Source organism: Leucoraja erinacea, chromosome 9, assembly GCF_028641065.1.
Source record: "Leucoraja erinacea ecotype New England chromosome 9, Leri_hhj_1, whole genome shotgun sequence".
NCBI lineage: Eukaryota > Metazoa > Chordata > Chondrichthyes > Rajiformes > Rajidae > Leucoraja > Leucoraja erinaceus.
In genome coordinates, this window is record NC_073385.1 from 28,556,154 (window position 1) to 28,573,608 (window position 17,455).

The following is a 17,455-nucleotide window of genomic DNA, read 5'->3' on the forward strand; positions in this document are numbered from 1 at the left end:
AAACTTGAATTAGCTCAATGGAAGTTTGCAAGCTGTTTAAATGGAAGCTTTCAAGTCAGCCCAACATTACATAGGATTTGAGTTGAATTTTTCTAAAAATGAATATGATTCCGGAAGTCTGCTGCTTAACCTTACACTGGAGGTCACAAATGAATTGTAGCTGACAACTGCTAGCAAGTTCTGAATTACAGCCATTACTACAGATGGCGGACTGCAGGAGTGGGGCGCCGTTGTGTATGGCTGCTCTGCCTGCAGTCTGTCCTTTCACCCTTATTTATTATTACTTTTAGCCCTGTTAAAAAACAAAATGTTAGTTGGTCTTTTATGTGGTGGGTGGGTGAGGGGAAGGGGGAAACTTTATTTCCTAGTCCCTGCCTGGTCGGAGAGGCGGCTTCCCTCCGAGCTGTTTCTTCGCCCCGTCCTCGCGGCCTACCATCGGACTGGAGCAGCGTTTCCTGTCGGGACCGGCCGGGACTACAGTTTCGGCAGCGGCACAGCACTGGGACGCCATCACGGAGCGGGCGATGCCTTACGGGGTCGCCGTGCGGTAAGCCCGGAGTGCTGTGACCGCCGACTCCAACATCCGAGGAGCTGTGGCTGCGGAGCGTCCAGCCGCGGGTGGCGCTGGATTTAGAACACCGCGGAGCCTGGGATCGCAGATCGCCAGAGTCGGAGCTCCAACCAGCGCGGCCTGAAGACTTCGGGTGCCGCGATCTCCGGGGAGGAAGCGGCCGCTCCAGACATTTCCAAGCCCCTGAGGAGTGTTCTCCCGACGCCGGAGTTCCAGCTTCCTGGCACGAGGGCCTGAAAACATCGAACTGGCTGCGGAGGCCACAAATAGGCCCCGACCTCGGGTGATCACAGAGGAAGAGGACTGAACTTCCTGGTGCCTTTCCCCACGGCGGAGAATTTTAATTCTGTTGTGGGGGGGGGGGGGGGCGTTTGTGTTGAATTCTATAATGTGTTGTGTCTTTTTTCTTTTTTAATTTTTCTATAATTTCTCTTAATTATTTATTTTATGTAAAGCACTTTGGTTTCAACGCGAATTGATTTAAACGTGCTATATAAATAAAACTTACTTACTTACTACAGACACAAGAAGCTGTAGATTCTGGAATATTGAGCAAAGATTGAGCAAAGAATATGCTTTCAATTTGTTGTAGAGATTGCAGGCTACTAATGGAAAGGCCTTCTTCGGCTGCAGTTTGTAGTTACATATGAACAACCTCTGGAGTATATCCACACAGAATACCAAGTGCAGAGAAAACAAAGTGCAATTATAAAGATCGACACAAAGTGCCGGAGTTTCTCAGTGAGTCAGGCAGCAATTCTGTAGTAAAAAGGATAGGTGATTCGGTATGTTGATGAATACTCTCTTGAACCTCTGCAAGTGTACTGTAAAGAGCATATTGGCTGGTTGCATCACCACCTGGTTCGGGAATTTGATCCCTCTGGAATGAAGATTACTACAAAAATGGTGGCCACTGCCGGTCCCATCACGGGTGGTGTCCTACCAACCTCAGAAGAAATTTATAGAAAGAGCTGCCTCAGAAAGTTTAGTTTAGTTTAGTTTATTGTCATGTGTATCGAGGTACAGCGAAAACCTTTTTGTTGTATGCCATCCAGTCCGCTGAAAGACTATACATTATTACAATCGAGCTGTCCACAGTGTACAGATACAGGATAAAGGCAATCATGTTTAGTGCAAGATAAAGTCCAGTGGAGCCCGTTTAAAAATAGTTCAAGGATGTCGAGTGAAATAGATTGTTGGTCGAGAATGCTCTCTAGTTGATAATAGAATGATTCAATTGCCCGATAACAGCCGGGAAGAAACTGTCGCTGAATCTGGAGGTGTGTCAGTATTATCAAAGACCCACACCACCCGGGTCTCTGGCACTGTAGGTGTGGGTCTCCACAGATCTTTGCGGTGGCGGGGTGGGGTGGGGCCTGGGGGAAACCCACGCTTTCGCAGTTTCTTTGCCTTTGCAATGTGGGAGGAAAGATAGAACCACTGCGGTTCTTCTGTCCTACACGCTGTGAATTGTTCCTAGGGTGCAGAATAGAACTAGTATATGGGTGATCGCTGGTCGGTGCGGACTCTGCCAAGTTTTGTCAGAGCATTTCAGTATTCTAGTACCTGAAAATCAGTATTTTGCTGAGGAAATCGGTATTTTTACGGTAGCCATATCCATATAAGAGTACAAGAATGCATAACTTTGCTACCAATTGACATGTCTTCTATGCACCTTACTTGACAGTGCATTCATTGCCTCTTTGTATACTGCTGTTTGAACGTTTGCTTGCATTTAGCATCAGATGATGATGTACAAGCCCTTTAGGAAGCCTCCCTCTCTCTTTCCTTCCTCTTTCCCTCTCTCCCTCCCTCCCTCCATCCCTCTCACCCTCCCTCCCTCCCACCTTCCTCCTTTTTTCTCTCTCCCTCTCTTATTCCCTTCATCCCCCCCTCCCTCTCTCCCTCCCCTCTCAATCCTCTCCACCCCTCCCTCTCTCCCCCTTGAGCCCACCCACCATTCTGTAAAATCAAGGCCAATCTCAATGTAACTGCAATCCCACTGGTAACCATTCACCACTAACTTTATCCAGAATTCTACCACTGCCTGAAAAATAATCAAAGGCTCAACTACCACTGAGAAAGAGAATTCCAGACTCATTGTTATACGAGTATTTGTCTGAACAGTCTGTGATCCATAGTGCTGTGGCCATAGCGCTATGTTTAAAGCCCATAGCGCTCCAGCTCGTAGCGCTATTTTTAGAACCCATAGCGCTGTAGCCGACAGCTCTTAAATTCCCGCGTGTTAAACTGACAGCGCTATGTTTAAACCTGGAGTGGGACAGGCAGCAACACTGGACAGAAGGAATGGGTGACTTTTCTGGTCGAGACCCTTCTTCATACTGAACTGAGCTCTGTATTTAAAATCCGTATTTAACAACACAAAATTGTACATTCGTATTCTAATCTCATTTCCGTACAAAATACGGAAAACCCATACTACTTGGCAACTCTGCTCTGGGTTTCCACGCTGTATCTCTAAACTAAACTGAGCTAAAATTATTCAAAAACGCCATTTGCCCCATCCACCTGCTGGTTATTCCATGAAAAAACTGTCTACAACAGATTTTGTCCACTATAAACCAAAATCAGTTACAAATAGGTCCATGAAATCAAGGGTTTACTGTATTTCCAACATAGAAACTAACTTGGGGGCCAAGAGTAGAGAAAAATAGCCACTGTACCTTCCAGTCAGATACCTGATACTATATGGTTTTGATTAACTTCCAACTTTCCATAACAATTTGATGTTGCATGGTAGCATGCTGTGGTAACAGGTGATCATTCAGTCTGCTCAACAAAAATGTCTGGACTCAGGTACACTCTAAATTTAATGCGTTAATGGAAAGACAGAATGGCAGCATCTAATATTTCCACATCCCCCTGTGCCGCAGCAAGGATTCAGGCTGCAAAGAATGACTAGAAAATCCACTGTTCTTTAGAACTTAATTTCCTTTCTTTTAAACAAACTTGTTTTAAAATAATTGGATCGCTATATATTAAAACGTAACTGGGACTGCATGAAAAACCACAGTTAACCAACCTTAAATGCTAACCATAAGTCTCAGAATTCTCAGTCATTCCTTTCTTCCCCTGTCCTCAAGCACAACAAGGATGCCTGGTTGCTCGCTAACGTGAACATTGGTATTGATTTCCCATTGACATGTGTGCTGAGATGCAGTTAAAATATTACATTTTGCACACTATCCAAACAAATCAGATATAGTATACACAAAAACAATTAAACAACAGCCAACAGACAGAGCCAAGAGAAAAATACCAGAATGCAGAATGTGGTGTTAGAGCATAATAGCGTTACAGTTACAGAACAGTGCCTTGGCTTATGAGAGGACTGTTCAGAATATATACTGAATTGCAAAAGCGAAATATTATTGGTACTAAATCCACATAATGCAAATACTGAGCTGTATCTCCATTTTTACCTGGAACTCCATGATCAGGTACATAAAGAAACTCTGATTCAAGGCTTTGATGGAATAATCAATGGCAAGTAAAGCCCAAAACATATCCTGAACATCAGAAGATCTCAACCTAGGATTTGACCTCAACCAGAGGCAAATAATTCAACTTCCCACCTGCCAACACCCAACCCATGTGTGTTAACATTTTTAATAAAAGAAAGGCATTACCACTGACCTGACCCCGGAGTGATTAATGGTCCCTCCAACTCCAATGCATCGTCTTCATCTTGGTCTTTCTCATCTGTCTTTCGTTTTTTCTTTTTGGTCGGATCTTTAGGTTTTCTCAGGAGCGAGAGTTCTTCAGGATGCCTAATATCTGTTAGAAAAGAAAAGCAATAAATGACATTAGAAACCGACAAGAGCTCCAAGTGAGTACATACTAGGGATGGTGGTGGCATTTAAGCAGCATTTACATGGAGACATGTGGCTGCCGCCTGCTGTCCGTCCGGCTGCCTTTCTGCCTTTTGATTCGTTCCATTGTGTGATGTCACAATGCCCAATGCTCGCAGATGTCCAATCGGAATGGATCCATTTACATATGCCTTTGCATCAGCCCCAGCCCCTGGTGAACGTTCCATCATGTGATGTCACCATGCCCAATGCTCAAAGACATTCTTGCCATAGAGGGAGTACAGAGAAGGTTAACCAGACTGATTCCTGGGATGTCAGGACTTTCATATGAAGAAAGACTGGATAGACTCAGTTTGTACTCGCTAGAATTTAGAAGATTGAGGGGGGATCTTATAGAATCTTATGTTTCCCTCTCCTCACCCCTCTCACTCTCCCACCCACCCCTCTCTCTCCCCCACCCCCCTTCACTCTCTACCCCACCCCCTTCCCTCTCCCCCCCCCCCCTTCCCCTCTTCCACCACGCCCCCTATCCATCCCTCCCCACTCTTCCACTTCTCTCCCCCCTTCCTCCTCCACTCTCCCTCCCCACTTTCCCCTCTCTCCCCCCACCCCTCTCCCCCCCTCCCTCCCCATCCCACCCTCCCCCACATCTCTCTCCCCATCCCCCTCCTCACCCCCTACCCCGCTCTCCTTTCCCTCCCAAATCTGTCCCGTTTCCTCCTCCTCCTCTCCCCTCCCTCCCCTCTTCTCACCCCCCCTCCCCCCACCTGTGTGTTTGGGGGTGGTTAATGTGAGTGTGATGCCTCAGCCCCCCCCCCACACCCGCAAACGCCGTTGGGGAAACAGACCCAATGGGTCTGCGCTTGGTCTAGTATCTATTAAAACCCTGTGTATGTGTGTATGTCATTTTGTCTTTGAAACGTATTTCCTCGAAACCCAGACACAAAAACACTGAGATTTTTACATATTTCGGTAGGGATTTAACTTGATTTCAGAAATGCACTCCTCTCTAGATTTGGTCAATTATTTCCCCAGATTTTGAATAAAATTGTTCACAAAACATCAAAAACATTTAAAACAGCTGAATGAGTCACCACCTCACAGATGTCCAATCACAATGGATCTCATTTACATATGATATGACAGGGACAGGGGTGGGAGATCGGAACCTTCACGTGGTCCCACTAAAATCAAACTTCTGCACGAGTCACAGCGCCATCTCACACACGTCTAATCACAATGGGACAGGGGTGGGAGATCTCTTTCCCCCTCCCTCCCTTTCACCATGTTTTTGCACCTGGCTCAACTGGCCCCACCCAGCCTGTCAGGTTGTAGATTCCATTGGTTTTCATTGAATTTAATTATTTGTCACTTAACATCACTAAGGAGAGGGGGGGGGGGGGGGGGGGGGGGGGGGGGTGTGTGTGACGCAGCAGGCTGCTCCCCTGAATTCCATAGAGCGGCCGACAGCTTTCGTGCATGAGACACGCACGCTTCATTTCCAGAACATTCTGAACGCACGGTTGCATTTTGCTTTCTCTCTCCATCTCTCTCTCCCCCCTTCCTTTCCCCCACCCCCCTGCCCTCCCCCACCACCCCCCCCCTAAACCCCCTTCCCCCCTCCCCTATCCTCTTCCTTCCACCCCATCCCCTCCCTACCGCTCCCTCTCCCCCCTTCCCTTCCCCCCCTCTCAGACCCCCTCCCCTCTCTCTCTCCTCCCATCTCTCACACCCCTCCCCCATCACCCACCCTCCCTCCGCTCCACCCCCCTCTCCCTCTGTCTAAACTAGCCCTTCTGTCTCTGCCCCATTCTCTCTGTCTCTCCCCATTCTCTCTGCCCTCACTCTCTACCCCCCCCCCCCCCCCCCCCTCTCTAGACGCGCCTGCGAGCAGGGGGCTATGTGTTAGGGAGAGTATGGGGTAAAAGGAACAAATTAATAATATCAATATAATATCAAGGGGGGGTAATTAGCGTGTGTGCGGGGGGGGGGGGGGGTGGTTAGTGTGTGTGACGCCGCATGCCGTCCCCCGCTAGTCTCCCCCCACCCCCCGCAACCACACATTGGGGGAACAGACCCAACGGGTCTGCACTTGCTCTAGTAACTTTTAAAAGTCTGATCTTATTTGTGTGTGTATTTGTGTGTGTATTTGTGTGCGTGTGTGTGTGTGTAGTATGTGTGTGTGATTATCGTCTGTGAATTCACATCTCCTCGAAAACACGACGCGCTAACGATGAAACTTTTACATATTCCGTTAAGAGATTTATGCCATGATGTCAAAAATCGCCTTATCTTAAAATTTGATGTATTATTTCCTGAGTTATTTATGAAAATGTTCAAAATGATGGTAAATAAACTAGATGGTCTTGCAAATGGCATCACAATGGATCTCCCTGCCTGCCTCTGCTCGCGCTGCAAGTGACATCATCCCTGTTCTGTCTTCTGTACTTCTTGGCTTCTTAACTTTCACTTCTTTAAATTTGTCACTTAGCGTTTTTAAACTGCTGCTCAGGTCATGCTGTGGCCGTTATCGCTGCACGGGCGCTGGTGAGGGTGCGTGTGCGGGACAGCGTGATAGGAAGGTGACCGTGGCGGCCATTACGCCCTCTGGGAGAGGCTGTCTATGGAGACCCTCGATTCCTCCGTCAATCGCAGGGACTCGGGGAATCGTGAGGCCTTTTCCTCGCTTGTGGTCCCAATCACACCTGGCCGTCACGGGGGCCGACCTCCTCTCCTCCTCCCCCGCCCGTTCATCTGTCACACGGGTGGGTGGTCTTCCCGTCGCGGAAGCCACTATCGGCCGGCCCTCCTCTGCTTTTGACCGACCTCAGATCACTTGGGTCCACGCCGGTCGCAGTGTAGCTCGGGCCCGGCACCTTGTGGGGAGTCTGCTGCTCTACAACATGGGTAGGTGCTACTCTACCCCCTCCCCCTCCCTACCCCCACCCCGGGGCAGAGAAAGAAAGAGGGGGAGGGGGCAGGCGGGAGGGGGAGGGGGGGGGGGGAGGGGGGGAAAGAGAGAGAGAGGGGTGTGGAGGGAGGGGGGAGGGTGGAGGGGGAGGAGGGGGGGAGAGGGAGATAAGAGGGGGGGAGCAGAGGGGGGGGGGGGGGGAAGAGGGAGCCTTGCTTGGGTACATGCCCACCCACAGCCTCGCTCAGGCCCGGCGCCTGGAGGGGAGGGAGGGCTGCTCTACGACCTGGGTAGGTGCTGCCCCCTCCCCCTCCCTCTGTGTGCCCTCCTTTTCTGCCCCCCTCCCTCTCTCTGCTCCCCGCTCCCTCCCTAGGGAGTGGTGAATATTGGGACCAATGGGTGAGTGGTGGAGTATTGCATTCTGGAAACAGACCTCCCCTGTGACGCCGTGCGCCTCCCCCCCACCCCCTCTCTTGCCGCGCTTGCGCAGTTGGGGGTTATGTGTAAGTGAATAGGGTGGGGGATGGGGTATAAGGAGTGAATGAATAATATTAATATAATATCAAGGGGGGAGGTCAGTGTCAGTGTGTGTGTGTGTGTGTGTGTGTGTGTGTGTGTGTGTGTGTGTGTGTGTGTGTGTGTGTGTGTGTGTGTGTGTGTGTGTGTGTGTGTGTGTGTGTGTGTGTGTGTGTGTGTGTGTGTGTGTGTGTGTGTGTGTGTGTGTGTGTCAGGTCATTACAGTTTACCTTATTTGATGAACAGACAACACCATCACAAAATCCAGTCATTCAATGCTTCCTTTATTCTGTGGATGATAATTGGGAAACTCCCTATGCTATCCACTGTTATTGTCATGTTCTATTGAGCAGAGGGAAATAGAAATCTAATCTGTTGAATGATTAGCAGGGCAAAGAATATCATCAAGGACAGCTCCCATCCTGCGTTTGGTCTGTTCGACCTGCTGCCCTCTGGAAGGCGCTATAGGTGCATCAAATCTAGGACAAATAGACTCACCCAAGCAATCGTTCCAGGTGCGACAAAGGTTCACCTGCATCTCCTCCAACCTCATCTACTGCATCCTCTGCTCTAGGTGTCAGCTGATTTACATCGGGGAGACTAAGCGGAGGTTGGGCGATCGTTTCGCCGAACACCTCCGCTCAGTCCGCAATAACCAACCTGACCTCCCGGTGGCTCAGCACTTCAACTCCCCCTCCCATTCCCAATCCGACCTCTCTGTCCTGGGTCACCTACATTGCCAGAGTGAGCAACAGCGGAAATTGGAGGAACAGCACCTTATATTCCGCCTGAGGACCTTGCATCCGGATGGCATTAACATTGAATTCTCCCAATTTTGCTAGCCCTTGCTGTCTCCTCCCCTTCCTTAACCCTCTAGCTGTCTCCTCCCACCCTCCTATCCGCCCGCCCTCGGGCTCCTCCTCCTCCCCTTTTCCTTCCTTCTCCCCACCACCCCCCCCCCCCCCATCAGTCTGTAGAAGGGTTTCGGCCCGAAACGTCGCCTATTTCCTTCGCTCCATAGATGCTGCTGCACCCGCTGAGTTTCTCCAGCTATTTTGTGTACCTTTGATCTTCCAGCACCTTCAGTTCCTTCCTGAACACTTAGACTCAGGAATAGTTGTTTTCCGAAAGTCATAACTACTCTTAATTCACACATGCACTGACTTCACAGCCCAACACCCAGACTTCCATCTATTCTATCCACGTACTGAAATTTGGAACTGTAATGTGTATTGTAACTGTAATTTTTAATATTTTTAAATAAAAAAAAAAAATTTAATATAATCTTTAAACATCTGCCTAAGAATACTACCTATTCATCCTTCACCATTTTGCCTTTATAGATATGTATATAGCGCCGCAGAATTGTGCACCTATCCCACCCCCACCCCTTTTGTTTTGTTTTCTGTTTCTTGTTTTTTGTACTAAATTATATGTATGCACTGAGTACGAGCTGCTTTTAATCTCATTGTACATGTATAGCGACAATAAATGGCATATCTATATATCTATTAATAAATGTTTACAGGTCAATGGGTAACTTATTTGTGCTCGGATGTTGCCATTTATAGGAGTTGATGCATTCAACCATAAAAGAATTTCATTATTTATAGATGTCAAACTATTTTGTAAACTGAAGAAAGCTGGAAGAGATGAGGGGCCGGACAAAAGTGTCTCTTCCAGCTCTCTTGCCCCATCCCAGAGGCTGCAAAGGAGAGAGAGGGGCAATAGGGGCTTATTACTTGAAATTGAAGAAGTTAATGTCCAGACTGTTGGGTTGTTAACTGCCCAAGTGAAATATGAGACGCTGTTCCTCCAGTTTGTGCATGGCCTCGTTATGGCAAGAGAGGAGGCTCAGGACTGAAAGGTCCGTATGGGAATGGGAAAGGGAGTTTAAATGGTTAGCAACCAGGAGATGCAGCATGCTTTGGCAGACTGAAATCAAGTGTTCGGTGAAATGGTCACCGAGTCTAGACTAGATTTTGCCGATGTAAAAGAGGCCACATTGGGAAGTTCAAATGCAGCAGATGAGGTTTTAATACAAACATTGATATCAACTGTACCTCCAGAGTTAAATGATATATATTCCAAATATTACAACAAGGAAAGGGCCACGGTAACTCTGGTACTTACTGAAGGTCTTGGAGATGTCAGAGACAGCTTTGAAGACTCTGTCGGAGAAGTTGACCTTGACTTTGACAGTCTTCATGTTAGGCAGCTGCAGGCGTAGTACCTTGTGCTGGGGCGTGTACATCAGCTTAGCGTCTGCTTGCACACCATACTTATCCAATGTCCAGTGGGTCTTGAGGAGCCAAGTCTTTCTCTTTTCCCACCATAAAGCATGATCCGACCAGTCTTTTTTCACATCTGCAAAAACGAAACAAAAAGATGTTTATAAGATTTACCCTGCTGTGAAGAAAGGACTAGATTTAATTTAGTTTGGCGATACAGCATGGAAACAGGCCCTCCAGTCCATCTAGGCCAATCTGACCATCGATCACCCATTCACACCAGTTCTATGTTATCCCACTTTCTCATCCATTCTCTGCACACTCAGGACAATTTACAGAGGCCAAATAACCCACAAATTTGCACGTCTTTAGGATGTAGGAAACCGGAGTATCTGGGAAAAACCCAAGTGGTCTCAGGGAGAATGTGCAAACTCCACATAGACACCACCACAGGTCAGGATCAAACCTGGGTCTCTGGTGCTGTGAGGCAGCAGCTCTCCCAGCTGTGCTACCCTGGTGCAATGGTTGTGGTTGCCATTTTTCTTCACATGCACATCATCTTACTGCAACACTGCAAGTTGCGAGGACAAGTAGTTTGAGGCAAGAGGTCTACCTGAGAATATTGTTGGGTGCAACATTACAAGGCAAATGCATGATGCAGTCAAATGCCTGCCAGTATTTCTGGCCAATGCCAGTTACAGTGGCTTGCAAAAGTATTCATACCCCTTGAACTTTTCCACATTTTGTCACGTTACAACCACAAACGTAAATGTATTTTATTGGGATTTTATGTGATTGACCAACACAAAGTGGTGCATAATTGTGAAGTGGTAGGAAAATGATACATGGTTTTCAAATTTTTCTACAAATAAAAAACTGAAAAGTGTGGCGTGCAAAAGTATTCAGCCCCCCTGAGAATACTTTGCAGAACCACCTTTCGCTGCAATTACAGCTGCAAGTCTTTTGGGGTATGTCTCTACCAGCTTTGCACATCTAGAGACCGAAATGTTTGCCCATTCTTCTTTGCAAAATAGGTCAAGCTCAGTCAGATTGGATGGAGAGCATCTGTGAACAGCAATTTTCAAGTTTTGCCAGAGATTCTCAATTGGATTTAGGTCTGGACTTTGATTGGGCCATTCTAACACATGAATAAGCTTTGATCTAAACCATTCCATTGTAGCTCTGGCTGTATGTTTAGGCTCATTGTCCTGCTGGAAGGTGAACCTCCACCCCGTTTCAAATCTTTTGCAGACTCTAACAGGTTTTTTTCCAAATTGCCCTGTATTTGGCTCCATCCATCTTCCCATCAACTCTGACCAGCTTCCCAGTCCCTGCTGAAGAAAATCATCCCCACAGCATGATGCTGCCACCACCATGTTTCACAGTGGGGTAGGTGTGTTCAGGGTGATGTGCAGTTTTAGTTTTCCGCCACACATAGCGTTTTGCATTTAAGCCAAAAACTTCAATTTTGGTCTCATCTGACCAGAGCACCTTCCTCCACATGTTTGCTGTGTCCCCCACATGGCTTGTGGCAAACTGCAAACGGGACTTCTTATGGCTTTTTTTCAACAATGGCTTTCTTCTTGCCACTCTGCCATAAAGGCCCGATTTGTGGAGTGCACGACTAATAGTTGTCCTGTGGACAGATTCTCCCATCTGAGCTGTGGATCTCTGCAGCTCCTCCAGAGTTAACATGAGCCTCTTGGCTGCTTCTCTGATCAATGCTCTCCTTGCCCGGCCTGTCAGTTTAGGTGGACGGCCATGTCTTGTTAGGTTTGCAGTTGTGCCATACTCTTTCCATTTTCAGATGATGGATTGAACAGTGCTCCGTGAGATGTTCAAAGCTTGGGATATTTACCTAACCCTGCTTTAAACTTCTCCACAACTTTATCCCTGACCTATCTGGTGTGTTCCTTGGGCTTCATGATGCTGTTTGTCCACTAATGTTCTCTAACAAACCTCTGAGGCCTTCACAGAACAGTTGTATTTATACTGAGATTAGATTACACACAAGTGGACTCTATTTACTAATTAGGTGACTTCTGAAAGCAATTGGTTGCACTGGATTTTATTTAGGGGTATCAGAGTAAAGGGGGCTGAATACTTTTGCACGCCACACTTTTCAGTTTTTTATTTGTAAAAAAATTTGAAAACCATGTATAATTTTCCTTCCACTTCACAATTATGCTGCACTTTGTGTTGGTCTATCACATAAAATCCCAATAAAATACATTTATGTTTGTGGTTGTAACATGACAAAATGTGGAAAAGTTCAAGGGGTATGAATACTTTTGCAAGCCACTGTATGTAACTGGATGGTCAGAAAAATCAAAACAAGGTCAATATACAACGTGTCCCTGTCGCCGAATTCTACAAGGTTAGCCACATGTTACGAAACTTGTTTACAATTCAGTTACAGGTTAACTCAGAGGCTTATGCTGCATAGGAGCAATAACTTCACCATTCTTCAACACAAGCATTATCTTTCAATTCTCCCTCATTTGGTCTAGTTCCCTCAAAATACATCCATGTAAAGTCATCTCTATTACTTGTGGCAGCGAATTGAAAATTCTAACCACTCTTAGCTAAAGATTTTGATTTAGCATTATTATTACAGTCACATGCACTGAGGTACAGTGAAAAGTTCTCTTTGCTGGCTATCCAATCAAAACAAATAATACTATACATATATATCATCTAATCAAACTCAAGCACAACAGGTGGAACAAAGGGGAAGATACAGAATATAGTGCAGAATAAAGTTCTCAGGACTGTGGCACAAAAGTCAATGTCTGCAATGGGGTAGTGGTGAATTGGACAGTACCATAGTTATGGAAGGACCATTCAGAAGCCTGATAACAGAGGGGAAGATGCTGTTCCCGAGTCTGTGGTGGTGCACGCATTCAAACTTCTGTCTGTTGAGAGCGGGGAGAAGGAACGACCGGTGACTATTTTGGTTTCTTTACTAAGACAGTGTGAAGTATAGTTTATTCTCAATTCCATCGTGGATATTTTTGTATAATATGCTGCAAGTCCATAACAGATAGGTAAATAAATTACAATTTCTAGCAATAGACCAAGTCTTTATGGAGAAGATCAGTTGCTAGCTGGTACATTGGCATATCATAATCAATAGCATAATCATACTTCTCAGATTGTAACCAATAAGCAACTCTGTACACCTTGTTTTCCCTCAACTTTTCAATTTTGGCATTGTAAACTACAAGTTTTTTGCTGTTCAAACCACACATGACATGCCTTTCTGCCCACTACTTTCCCATTAAGAATGTCCTGTAGATTCAATTTCTTAAGAAAAGGATCCTTTTTAAATATAGCCTAGGTACCCAAATAACAAACTAATCCAATTCGCACAAGAATTTACAATACAACATGATTTCGAAATCTGTCATGAATTTATATGCCAGATGGAAGAAATTTAATGTTTAATTCGCATAAATTAATCCAGAAACATCCTCTCAAAATATTGAAATCAAAAATATTGTTTTTTGCACAATACATGTGATTCAAATTGTTGTGAATATTTAGTTTAAAAATAATGATCATGAAGAGGGAATAACACAAAACATAGACAATTTAGATGGCTTATGACAAAAAAAAAGCGCATTTTAATCATCTTGCTTCTGGAGCGCGATCGATTGGAATGCTGCGGTTGCGGTGAATCTGAACCCCATATCGGCAGGAAAAACACTGGGGCCCAAATCACATTTTCGCAACGTAAAATTAGATTAAAGCCATCCCATGAAGCAAGATTATATGTAAAATAAACAACACACTTTGTTTCGTCCCGTTCTTGCGATCCGTCACGTTGTAGGCGTTGAGGGCGTTTGAAGTCGCTTGCTTTTTATTTTAATCCAAATATTAAATTGTCCAGCGATTTATTTTTAAATATAGCGCGAGCGAGAGGCGGATCTATTATTCTTCAGTAGCTAGCAGCCCGAGGAAGTCCGCCTCCGATAGGCAGTACAAAACGGCATTTTAATCCCACCCCCCTCCCCCCCCCTCAAAGGCGCCAAAGTCGCGCACAAGACCAGTGGCAGAACTGCAGCGCCGCTGAAGGTAGGTATTGTTACATCGCTACCTAAAGCGGACTTTGATACATCGTCCGCCGAATTGGTATATAGCTCGACTTTGTGGGTGCTCAGGGATTTCCTCCCTGCGGTTCGAGGGCAGCTGGAGTCTACCATGGAGGTTTTGGCGAGCCTCCGGGAGCGAGTGGGTGGACTGGCCCTTGTTCCTACCCCGCGGCATGGGGCTGCCCCAGTGCACGTGCCGCTGGACCTTAAAAACTGCCTATTTGTGTTTATCCGCAGGGATTCGCATCGGTCCCCACTGCAGCGAATCTACAAGGGTCCGTTCCGGGTGTTGCGTCGCGACTTTCCTGTTGGACGTCGGGAGCAGAGAGGAGATTGTCTCCGTCGCTCGACTTAAGCCGGCCCACCTGGATGTCGACAGCCCGGTGGTTGTAGAGCAGCCTCGGCCTAGGGGCGTCCACTGGTCAGTCCTGTTGAGCCTGTTCCCCTCTCACCTGTTGTTTCTGTTCCTCCTGCACCGTTACTGTCCCCTGGCTCTGTTCTGCCAGCCCCACCTGTATTGCCCGCCCCATCCGTTGTTACCACGCATTGCGGTCGCCGTTTCCAGCCTCCCGCTTGGTTCCGTACCTTGGGTTTGGGGGGGTGGGTCCTGTAGCGACACCTAGTGGTGGCCCTCCTAATGCCGAACCCTCACTATTGGCTGGCACGGTCACGTGAGTGGGGGAGCGTTTTCGCAGGTTTTTTCTGTATAAACATTCATTCGAGCTCCACGTGGTTTGAGTGAGCATCGTTTATTTTGGCTGTCAATATCAACTCCGGTAATCACTTTTTTTTCCCATTTAAAAAAATAAAGAACTTTGTTGTTCCCGACTGTCTCGACTCGCCAAAATATCATCCACATTCCTCAACTTCTCTTACAAGGATACTTGTGGTCTCCTAGATTTGGTACCAAGGCTATCTATATATTTTAGAGATACAGCATGTAAACAGGCCCTTAAGCCCATTAAGTCCACAGTAACCCATTCACACTAGTTCTGTTATCCCACTTTTTCCATTCACTCCTTTGACACTAGAGGCATTTTGCAGAGACCAACAAGCCCACACATCTATGGGAAGTGGGAGGAAACCGGAGCACCCGGAGGAAACCCATGAAGTGGCAGGGAGAATGTGCAAACTCCAAACCTGAGTCTCTGGCACTGTGAGGCAGCAGCTCTACTATTTGCACCACTTTGCCAGCCTGCAGTTTGTTGTTCTGCTCATCTACTATGACTTCCTAGTTCTATCAATCCTCCACTTACCGCACCTCACATTGGGGCAGGTGCATGAATAGGTAAGGTTTAGAGGGATGTGGGTGGGTCAAACACAGGGAAATGGGACTAGCTCTATTGGGGCATCTTGGTTGGCGTGGACAAGTTGGGCCGAACAGCCTGTTTCTATGTTGTATGAGTATGACTCTAATGGTTTATAAAAATACCATGGATTTGTTAAGGATCGATCATGCCTGAATAACCCGATTGATTAAAACAATACAACGGCTTTGTAATACGAATATGGTCAATGATGACAATATAGACCTTCAAAAGGAAATAGATAAAATGCCTCATAACAGGCCAATTTTGAAAAGACATACATCCTGCTAAAGGATTGGTGATAGCATGGTAAATTATTGGCTAAAGCATGGGAAAGAAAGTAGAGATAAGTAAATAATTTGAGTCCAAATGTTAAATCTTACTCTAAATTCCGAGATCACTTGTACAAACAGTGAACAAAAAACAGTCAACACTACTGATCCTTGTGTTAAACCACAGGGTTTTATTTTAAATTTGTCACCCACTCTTAGTTCACTTGGGAATCACTTTAAAAAAAATTGTGACAATCCATAAAGAATCTACGATAGAGGTTGAAAGTTAATGGCGCACGTCACATTGAAATATACAAGCACGAATTGGCAAAGTTCAATGGATTCAAATGTTTTATATACTCCCGGAATGTCATGTATGCCTCAACGTGCATTCTTGCACATGTGCTCTCAGCAGGCTACAAGGTCAGTCAAAGAAAATAGATCTGGCCACTGCTTCCCGAGCAAACAGAATTTCAAAATGCCCTTCACACTGGTGCCATGCACAACCCCTGAATACACGTAGGCACACAGAATGCTGGTTTACAAAAAAAAAGTCCCTGCCCAAACTCCAAAAGGTCCCAGCCTCAAGTGTTACGTATCCACCTTCTCCAGAGATGCTGCATGGCCGGCTTAGTTACTTAAGCAATCTTTGTCATTCACTATACAAGTGTAACTGGAATCCACGAGGAAAATATGTTCCGTAAATATTATACCCATATTAACTTATCTCGTGCTATACTGTAATTCTTTCATTGAAGTACAGAGCATGACTACAAATAATTAATCAATTCTTGATTATAACTCTCTTTAATCTTCATTCTCTATTTGCAACATTGCAGGAAACAGATGTTTATAATTAAAATCCTGCATGTGCGTTTAGTTTTTTTTTAGTTTAGATTCAGCAGGGAAACAGGCCCTTTGACCATGAATCGCCCAGTCACTAGATTGATGTTATCCTACATTTTCACCCACTGCCTGCCACAAGAGGCAATTTTACAGAGCCCAATTAACCTGCAAACCCACACATCCATGGGATGTGGGAGGAAACCGGAGTACCCGGCGGAAACCCACATGGTCACAGGGAGCAAACTCCCCCTAGTCAGCACGGGAGGCCAGGACTGAACCCGGATCTCTGGCACCATGAGGCGGCAGCTCTACCAGCAGCACCACTGCACCCGTCATCTTTGGCATCCAAGCTTTTTCATATCCTGATTATTCACAATGGTCGCATTAGTATCTATTGAAAGCAAAGATATAAAACTATGATAGAATTATTGTTCCTTGTTACCAGGTGGTAACATGCAACACATTTCAGTTACAATATTTCTTAAAGTTGGCATATTTGTCTACTGCTGGAAGTCATATGGCAATCGTCATATGCATTTGTAAATGTTAACCTTTTAAAATCATAAATTAAGCAAAAATGTGGACGTATTGGCTCCTTATAAGCATCTGATCATTTGCAATCAGTTGCCAGCACTCCAAATCATGACTATCTTGCCCTGTTCCAGGCTAGCTGTTCCTTTATCTGGATGTTGGAATGAGATTTGATTGATTGATTGATTGAAAGATACAGCATGCAAACAAGCCATTCGGCCCAATGAACCCATGCCTCTTCGATTACTCATTCGCACAAGTTCTAGGTTATTCCACTATTGTATCCTCTCCCGAGTTGCTTGAATTTTGCAGTGTTCATGCAGACTGCTACGTCGTCGGCTCT

General features: G+C 46.0%; 1 protein-coding gene across 7 annotated transcripts in view; it reads right to left on the reverse strand.

Moving 5' to 3' along the window:
- Positions 1-17,455, reverse strand: part of fermt2 (FERM domain containing kindlin 2) — a 119,295-nt gene that overhangs the window by 61,792 nt on the left and 40,048 nt on the right. For all 7 annotated transcript variants that reach the window (XM_055640430.1, XM_055640426.1, XM_055640433.1 and 4 more), the window contains exons 3-4: positions 9,965-10,198; positions 4,229-4,369 (exon numbers count right to left, since the gene is read on the reverse strand). In XM_055640430.1, the coding sequence (XP_055496405.1) occupies positions 4,229-4,369; positions 9,965-10,198 (375 nt within the window). The remainder of the gene's footprint in view (positions 1-4,228; positions 4,370-9,964; positions 10,199-17,455) is intronic.